The 9,990-nt window shown below is 38.6% G+C and overlaps 1 protein-coding gene across 1 annotated transcript; it reads right to left on the reverse strand.

Moving 5' to 3' along the window:
* Nucleotides 1-404: 404 nt before the first annotated feature.
* On the reverse strand, nt 405-9,782 carry LOC102400609 (beta-galactoside alpha-2,6-sialyltransferase 1-like). The gene is made up of 2 exons (XM_044943951.2): nt 9,711-9,782; nt 405-1,010 (listed from the first exon to the last, which is right to left on the reverse strand). The coding sequence occupies exons 1-2, from the start codon at nt 9,780-9,782 to the stop codon at nt 618-620; spliced, it is 465 nt and encodes a 154-aa protein (XP_044799886.2). The 3' UTR covers nt 405-617.
* Nucleotides 9,783-9,990: the final 208 nt, after the last annotated feature.

Below are 9,990 nucleotides of genomic sequence, written 5' to 3' on the forward strand. Positions count from 1 at the left end.
GACGGCAGCCCACCAGGCTCCCCCATCCCTGGAATTCTCCAGGCAAGAACACTGGAGTGGGTTGCCATTTCCTTCTCCAATGCATGAAAGTGAAAAGTGAAAGCGAAGTCGCTCAGCCGTGTCCGACTCTTCTCGACCCCATGGACTGCAGCCTACCAGGCTCCTCCATCCATGAGATTCTCCAGGCTAGAGTACTGGAGTAGGGTGCCAATTGCCTTCTTTGAGAGGATAGAGACTGTACCTTTTTTTCCTGTTTCTCTGGTTTGCAATAACAACATCATTCTGGTGGGGAAAGCAGACCAGCTTTGGCAGCCCTGGTGGGAAAAGTGGATCTTGCATTTACCTAGGTTGGGGGTGGGAGGACCCTCTCTGGAGGGAATGCTAAACGGGGTATACATGAGTGAGACAGGAGGCTCTGGGTTCACACACCCCCGTGACAACAGGGCAGGCTGGGCTGGGGGCCCTGCCCTTGCGTTTCTGAAGCCCCAGGGCTCTTGCTGCCTGAAGTGTGGGCTGTGATTATTCAGGAACACAGTCTTCCTTCCCAGGCCCGGAGTGGCCAGAAGACTGGCTGTAAAATGCCAGTGGGGAAGGGTGAGGGGGCCTGGCTGGGGAGCTTATGCTCCACAGCGAATTGTCCGGAAGCCAGGCAGCGTGGCTTTTCCAAGCAGGTAGATGTCCTCGTCCGTGCCGAGGTTGAGGTGCTTCACCAATGTCTTCTCAAAGAGGAGTGGGTGGTAGGCGCCCATTGTGCAGGCACTGTGGAAATACCTCTGATAGTAGTAGCCCACGTCAGTCTTGCGCTTGGATGGGAGGAACTCAGAAATATCCACCTGGTCACACAGTGACATCATAATGGCAATGCCAAGCATCCCAGAGGATGGGGGGTTTGGCTGGATCAGCTCTGAGGAGATTTCTTGAATGATGTCCCACAGCTCCCAAGGCATCTGGGGCTTGAGGATGTAAAAGGGCTGATTAGGATGCAGCTTACCATAGCTCTTGAAGTTAACCTCAGATTACCCCAACTTTATTTGAATAGTACCTTTTTCAACTCAGTTAGTATACCTTCAACAAATTATGCATTATATACAAAAGACAGGGGCTTCCCTGATGGCTCAGTGTAGGAACCTCAAGAGATGCAGGTTTGATCCCTGGTTTGGGTTGGTGAGATCCCGGGAGGAGGAAATGGTAACCCACTGTAGCATTCTTGCCAGGAAATCCCAAGGATAGAGGAGCCTGGCAGACTAATGTCCATGGGGGGTGGTCACAAAAAGTCGGATATGACAGAAGTGACTGATCAGGCATGCATGCGTACAAAAGACAAGAAAAGTATACTTTTTTGGAACATGAATCTCAGGCTTGCCTATATAATTTGATTTTTCAGAAGAAAATGATTATGGAAGATGACATTGAAAAACACAGAAGAAAAGAAAAAACTGAGAAATATTAAAACATACAGGGAGATAAGAAGGGGGTAAAACATACAGGGAAGAAGACAGAAGAGAAAGAAAAGATAAGGAAAGTCAGGAATTAGATAAAGAAAATACAAAAATGAAAGAATTGGTCTGCAGTTAACTGTACTGCATCACTCTAGTAAATTAAATTTTTAAAAAAGAATGAATATAATGATTCCTGGATTTTTTTAACGTTTTAACCAAAAATGAAAGATGTTTCTCAAATGTGGAGACATACTTTCTAAAGTTTCCCTGTTGAATTTTATGTTGGGTATATTTTATATAATAGACTGGGTCCATGTAATCACAGTGTATGAAGGTCTTTTCCAAATTACATGCAGTGGTTACCTGCCACAGAATGAAGGTGCATTATACGACTCAAGGTAAAGCCTACATTTTCATATCAAAGCGCAAGTGTTGCTCAAGTTTTCTATCTTTGGGACTGATTTTATATATGGTCAAAGTTCCTTGAGCTTAACTGCTAATGATGAACATAAAATGTTGTTCATTTAAATCAGAGGCTACACACACACACATACACACACATTTTCTCACTTATGCTTAATTTCTTCTATATAATGTTAAGTTTTCTTTTAAAAATAATATGAGTCTACATTTACAGATATCCCCTGCAGTGGCATAATATGAATCTGTGTGACAGCTTATGGTGAATGGTGTTGCTGGATTCTTGCTCTTCAAAGGAGAATATTTAACTCCAGGCCCAAAGACAGGTCTCAGTCACTCAGGGCTTTGTGTGCAAAATTTTAAAGCAACAGGACAGAGAAAGCTTCTGATATGGACATCAGTTCAGTTCAGTCACTCAGTCATGTCCGACTCTTTGAGACCCCATGAATCGCAGCATGCCAGGCCTCCCGGTCTATCACCAACTCCCAGAGTTCACTCAGACTCACGTCCATCGGGTCAGTGATGCCATCCAGCCATCTCATCCTCTGTCGTCCCCTTCTCCTCCTGCCCCCAATCCCTCCCAGCATCAGAGTCTTTTCCAATGAGTCAACTCTTCGCATGAGCTGGCCAAAGTACTGGAGTTTCAGCTTTAGCATCATTCCTTCCAAAGAAATCCCAGGGCTGATCTCCTTCAGAATGGACTGGTTGGATCTCCTTGCAGTCCAAGGGACTCTTAAGAGTCTTCTCCAACACCACAGTTCAAAAGCATCAATTCTTCAGCGCTCAGCCTTCTTCACAGTCCAACTCTCACATCCATACATGACCACAGGAAAAACCATAGCCTTGACTAGACGAACCTTTGTTGGCAAAGTAATGTCTCTGCTTTTGAATATGTTATTCTAGGTTGGTCATAACTTTCCTTCCAAGGAGTAAGTCTCTTTCAATTTCATGGCTGCAGTCACCATTGGCAGTGATTTTGGAGCCCCAAAAAATAAAGTCTGACACTGTTTCCACTGTTTCCCCATCTATTTCCCATGAAGTGTTGGGACAAGATGCCATGATCTTCGTTTTCTCAATGTTGAGCTTTAAGCCAACTTTTTCACTCTCCACTTTCACTTTCATCAAGAGGCTTTTGAGTTCCTCTTCACTTTCTGCCATAAGGGTGGTGTCATCTGCATATCTGAGGTTATTGATATTTCTCCTGGCAATCTTGATTCCAGTTTGTGTTTCTTCCAGTCCAGCGTTTCTCAGGATGTACTCTGCATATAAGTTAAATAAACAGGGTGACAATATAAAGCCTTGATGAACTCCTTTTCCTATTTGGAACCAGTCTGTTGTTCCATGTCCAGTTCTAATTGTTGCTTCCTGACCTGCATACAAATTTCTCAAGAGGCAGATCAGGTGGTCTGGTATTCCCATCTCTTTCAGAATTTTCCACAGTTTATTGTTATCCACACAGTCAAAGGCTTTGGCATAGTCAATAAAGCAGAAATAGATGTTTTTCTGGAACTCTCTTGCTATTTCGATGATCCAGCGGATGTTGGCAATTTGATCTCTGGTTCCTCTGCCTTTTCTAAAACCAGCTTGAACATCAGGAAGTTCACAGTTCACATATTGCTGAAGCCTGGCTTGGAGAATTTTGAGCATTACTTTACTAGCGTGTGAGATGAGTGCAATTGTGCGGTAGTCTGAACATTCTTTGGCATTGCCTTTCTTTGAGATTGGAATGAAAAGTGACCTTTTCCAGTCCTGTGGCCACTGCTGAGTTTTCCAGATTCACTGGCATGTTGAGTGCAGCACTTTCACAGCATCATCTTTCAGGATTTGAAATAGCTCAACTGGAATTCCATCACCTCCCCTAGCTTTGTTCGTAGTGATGCTTTCTAAGGCCCACTTGACTTCACATTCCAGGATGTCTGGCTCTAGGTCAGTGATCACACCATCGTGATTATCTGGGTTGTGAAGATCTTTTTAGTACAGTTCTCCTGTGTATTCTTGCCATCTCTTCTTAATATCTTCTGCTTCTGTTAGGTCCATACCATTTCTGTCCTTTATCAAGCTCATCTTTGCATGAAATGTTCCTTTGGTATCTCTAATTTTCTTGAAGAGATCCCTAGTCTTCCCCCATTGTGTTGTTTTCCTCTATTTCTTTGCATTGATCGCTGAAGAAGGCTTTCTTATCTCTTCTTGCTATTCTTTGGAACTCTGCGTTCAGATGTTTATATCTTTCCTTTTCTCCTTTGCTTTTTGCTTCTCTTCTTGTCACAGCTATTTGTAAGGCCTCCCCAGACAGCCATTTTGCTTTTTTGCATTTCTTTTCCATGGGGATGGTCTTGATCCTTGTCTCCTGTACAATGTCATGAACCTCATTCCATAGTTCATCAGGCACTCTATCTATCAGATGTAGGCCCTTAAATCTATTTCTCACTTCCACTGTATAAGATAAGGGATTTGATTTAGGTCATACCTGAATGGTCTAGTGGTTTTCCCTACTTTCTTCAATTTAAATCTGAATTTGGCAATAAGGAGTTCATGGTCTGAGCCACAGTGAGCTCTGGTCTTGTTTTTGCTGACTGTATAGAGCTTCTCCATCTTTGGCTGCAAAGAATAAAATCAGTCTGATTTCTGTGTTGACCATCTGGTGATGTCCATGCTTAGAGTCTTCTCTTGTGTTGTTGGAAGAGGGTGTTTGTTATGTCCAGTGCATTTTCTTGGCAAAACTCTATTAGTCTTTGCTCTGCTTCATTCTGTATTCCAAGGCCAAATTCAAATTTGCCTGTTACTCCAGGTGTTTCTTGACTTCCTACTTTTGCATTCCAGTCCCCTATAATGAAAAGGACATCTTTTTTGGGTGTTAGTTCTGAAAGGTCTTGTAGGTCTTCATAGAACTGTTCAACTTCAGCTTCTTCAGTATTACTGGTTGGGGCATAGACTTGGATTACTGTGATATTGAATGGTTTGCCTTGGAAACGAACAGAGATCATTCTGTCGTTTTTGAGATTGCATCCAAGTACTGCATTTCAGACTCTAATAAATGGAAATCCACAGCTGCATGGAGTCTTCAATCTTTTTTGCTTTTACTTCTCAGAGGGAAGATGACCAGCCATAAAGTCCCCTGGAGAGGTTATGTGCTTCTGCTCTGATGAGTCATCATCTCCCAGAGAGAAGACCTGTGACTCTCAGTGTTTCAGGGTTCCTGGCTGTCTGGTTATGAGAGTAGGAATTGGGGTGAGTCTCTCCTCCCACTCTGTGCTACATTCAATCTTCCTGATGAAGACTTTGTTTTCGATATTCTCCATGACACCTTCCAGCTCTTACATTTTATAGTTCTGAGGTTTCTGAATAGAGAATGAGCATACAAAAACATTGTCCATAAAAATCAATTGAATTTAAGCATAATTAAACATTTCTATCATTTTCCTCAACTACCAGTTACCAATTAGACTAGAATTTAAGATTCAGTTTTTAGATTTGCCACAGAGAGGCATCTTCAAATAACTAATTTTGAAGATAAGGCATCTTGCTTTATAGAACTTCCTCCATTCTAGTTTCAGAAGACCCATCATGACCCAGGGACTAGAGTGAAACTTATCAGCTGCCCCTGATTTAAAAGTTCTGGGGAAAATAGAATATTTAATGTTCAAAAAATATTGTCATATTTGACCAAATATGGTCATATGTTTTTGTTTAAAGGATTTTTGTTTTCTTTTCTGGATCTTTGAATGTTTCTCTCAATACTCTATAAATAAAATGAAAATGACAGAGTTCTTTTTTCTCTATCCCCTGAGGCAATTCATGTATTACCAGTTAAAATATTTTAATTAAATAAAAAAGAAAAATTTTTTTTCCCCACAGACATTTTTGTGAAAGTTGTCACTGAAAAAAAGTAGCTTGCATTTCCAAAACTTTCTGAACCACCTTCTCCTAACTAGTGCATTGTCCAACGATGACAGAAGGAGACTAGTTTTTAAAGCTTAAACACTTTACACTTAATTTTTTTCCAATTTTGTTGAAAACTAAGAAGAGGAAAAAACTCTTGTATAATGCACTGCTGTGAAAGAAAAACTCTTAATTTTAGCCTTTTGGACATTTTAATTTGTACCCATCTTATTCACAACTATTATAACCTCATAGCTTTCATAACCTTATCTAATGAGAGATTTTCTGATTGACTCCATTACCTTGTCTGAGCATGTCATATATTTATCAGTTCATTTGAAGTGTCTTTTACTAAGACTCTACTGCAAAAATGTCATGGTAATATAAACAAACATTCCTGCATACGATGACTCAAATACAGTCCTGGGATGGTGTATCCTGTTCTTTTTAGCTCATCTAAAATAAAACCCCAACCTAACAGATGGCTAATAACAGAATCCTTAATTGTTCTGCAGAGAGACATGAAATAAAAGATGTTACTTTGATCTGTCAGAACTTCTGTTTCTGATCACAGCTTTAAAGATAACCTTAGGCTCTTTTTCAAATTATAGTATAAAACTTCCATTTGTAAGAGACTTTCATTTAGCACATTGCTACTATTTTATTAATTCCGGCCTCTAATAGTTAGCCTTGAATAAAGCTAGAGTCCAGTTGTTTTATTTGACTTATTTTTCCATATTGCTTCCTTCCAGAGTCTGATTTCATACATAATGCATATTTTTCCTTGAACGGTGCATTTTCTTTGTTTCCATATTTACCCACATATCATTCTTCAAGATTTCTTTTTCTTTTAATCCATTTCTCCATTATGCTTTGTATATACTGTTAACATTGAAATACACTGTTCAGTCTTGACCCACTTTCAAAATTCTTAGAGAATCCTATTAAGTCATCAATATCCTCTGTCTTCCGCCTAAATGTGATCTTTCAGACTCTGTATGTTTAACTAACCTTTGGTGGATTTTTAAGGCACAGTTCAGGGAGATACCTGAGGCAAACCTGAATCTGAACCAGCGAGGATGATGTCTGACCTGGGAAGCTATCACTGTAGGTTACCCTGGAGTGATTACCAGTGCTGTGATGTTGGACAGGGTTAGGATGAGGTCTGTAGCAGAACACTTGAAATCTTCACCCTGATTAGGTGTATCACCATTGGGACGTATGGCTACAAAGTTTCATTTATTTAGTTTAGCTTATGAATACATTTAAACTACTTCAATGTCCTCCTAAATATTGAATTGAATGGAAATTTCTGATGAGTTATAGATATAGATATACACACACATAGTTTTTAAATGCAAGTGGAGAGGAAGGAGGAATTTATTATATATAATATTGATATATATGTAAATTTATTAATCTACAATTTATATATATAATATAAACCAATGATATCATCTGTTTGTACTTGCTTCACCTTTACTATGATAATAGAGGTGCTTAGGTGATTAACTTTACCCTTTCTAATCATTTTTGCTTTTTCTTCCCTGTATTCCTTATTTTAGATTTTCAATATTAGTTAAGTGGTATTGACTTAGTAAACTATTTTTGCTTTGATTATTTCTGGTGGTAAAATTAAGTAAAAAGGTAAGTAGAGCTTAGAATTAAGTGAAGAGAATAGCAATAAACAAAGCTTCATCGATTTCATAGAAACATAATACACTCACATATTTCTATTTTTTTGAATGTCCCAGAACGATAGGTCTTTTTTCCATTTTCATTGATAGCACCTATGTTTTCTGAGGTAGGACACCTCCATGACTCATTGTATTTTAACCTCCTCTTTCTCCTCATTCATTCCTTATTCTGTAACTGTCTCTTGGCTACTTTTTAAAGAAGAGTCATAGGAAGAATTTACAGTTATTACAATGCTCCATGATGTGCATTTACTTTCTCACAAGTGTAGTAAGTAGAAATTATTGTCAATATTTTGTTGCTAAACTGATGTACACATCATAACTCAGGAGCAAACACCTTTTAATACTCCACAAGCAGCTACCTGAAGATCAGGTAGGTAGCTAGGATTAGGGAGTTGAAGTTAGTGAATGACTCAACTTTAAAATCTTTTTGGCAAGAACACTCCTACTGTGAGATAAATGAAATGAGTGCTGTTAAACATCTGTTGTATCCATCACAAAATAAAAACCATAAGGTGCTCTTAAATATTTCTTTTAATTATTTACAATTATCCTAATTGTATGATCATAAGAACCTGTTAAAAAAATTTGTTGTCCAGTATCAGTTTTCTTTTAATGATGGCATGTTTTTATCATTAGTATTCTAATACTTGTATAATATTTTCAATTTTATATCTTATTCTGAATTTATATTTATGTCATGTGAACCTGGTTAATGAATCTTTTCTGGTTATGTTAACAAGTAAGTTTTCTCATATTAAAAGTTTTGGCAAAACTAATACAGTTATGTAAAGTTTAAAAATAAAATAAAAAAAATCACTATGGAATAAATATTCTAATATAAAAAAAAATAAAAAATAAAAGTTTTGGAACTGACATGGTAACATGGCAGATTTACCAAGGTCTTGAGAGCTAGTGTGAAAGATCACGTGGCTATTTATTACACGTGTAGCCATCCCAACACAGGCATATGGGATCATGCATAAGGCTTTACAATCTTTAGAGAAATTTAAAATGAAGCCAAATAATAGTATTATGCTGTGATTTCTGTGATTTTTGCTCTTACTTGCTCTTTGTCAGTTCTAAGATTGGAAATGCAAAATCTCACAAAGTGCTACACCCCACATAATTTGTAAGTTCCCACTGGGTACAAGCACATCCTATCAGCTAGCATATTTTGCCTGTATTTTTCCTTCTGTGTCTTTAACTCTAGCCCAGACCTGCTTTGGGGACACTTGACATTGAGAATCATTTATTTGAGCGATCCTGTGAATGTCTTGAACTCACTAATGTAATTTTAACTCTGTTTCCACCTTTTTCTGTCTACTCTTTCAGTTTAGAGCCCGTGATTTGTGAAGATCATTACTATTTATTACTACTACCTATTATACCTTTGCAATAATGCTCAAATATCTTTCCATTTTGCACTCATGTTGCTGAATATTGTTGGAAAAAATACCCACGCATGCCTGTGTTGATGTCACTATACATGTATAATCATCAATTTTAAAATAAGACTATAAACTCACACTTTATAAAATCACTTTCCTACCAAATCATATCCTTTCATAACCTTTCAAACTTCTTACTCCATGTGTTTCTTTAATTTCAATGGTTGCCCTTTCCTTCTTGGGTGAAGGGGAATCTCATGTGTAAAGTCTCTCACCTTGCCATCACCATGTCTTTCTATCTGTCAGCCCATCTTCCCCTATAATCTTAAAGAAGAGACTCATTATCAAAGGTCAGTGTATCCGCACTTGATTCTCACCAAATCCCTTTTTCCTTATCAGGATTTTTCTCCTGCAATTATCTCCATTCTTCCGTGTGTCGTCTGTTACTCTGTTCCAGATGAATGGTTGTCCTCACCATCCATACATGCTCCAGTAAGCACCGATATAAAATTTATTATCTTAACTACATACTGTTTCTTCATATATTCCCCACTTTTTATGGAAGCATTTTTGTATTCATCTCACTTCTTCAAATTCTGTTACATCCTCTCTCCATCTGGCTTTGTCAGCTTTCCTGATCTTCCACTGAAAGGATCAACAAAAACCCCATTGTTGCCAATATCAACAAATTACCACAAAGATAGTGGTTGAAATAACATAAATTCGTTCTCTTACAGCTCTGGAGGTCAGAATGCCAAAGTGATTCTTACAGGACTAAAACAAAAATTCCAGTAGTTCTAACTCCTACAGGAGATTCTGGGAGAATCTATTCCTTGTCTTTTCCATCTTCTAGGATATGACTCATTCCTTCATCCTGGTCCCACATCACATGCTCTCTCCTCCCTCTGCTCCATCATCTGACTCTGCTCGTCTTGTGTCCCTCTTGTGAGAACCATGGTGCTTACCCCAGGCCCACTAAAGTTAACTTCAGAGTTAACAGAATATCCTTTTTAGCTTGTTGTCAGCTCCCAGTAAATTTGGCAAAAATGTGGAAAACAATACATTTTTGTTTACATGGTTTGAGTCATTATTCATTACTTATGTGTGCAGAGTCACGTGAGCTACCCAGCTACTCAGTCTGTCCATAGACTCTGTGCCCAGCAT

Source organism: Bubalus bubalis, chromosome 5, assembly GCF_019923935.1.
Source record: "Bubalus bubalis isolate 160015118507 breed Murrah chromosome 5, NDDB_SH_1, whole genome shotgun sequence".
Classification (NCBI taxonomy): domain Eukaryota; kingdom Metazoa; phylum Chordata; class Mammalia; order Artiodactyla; family Bovidae; genus Bubalus; species Bubalus bubalis.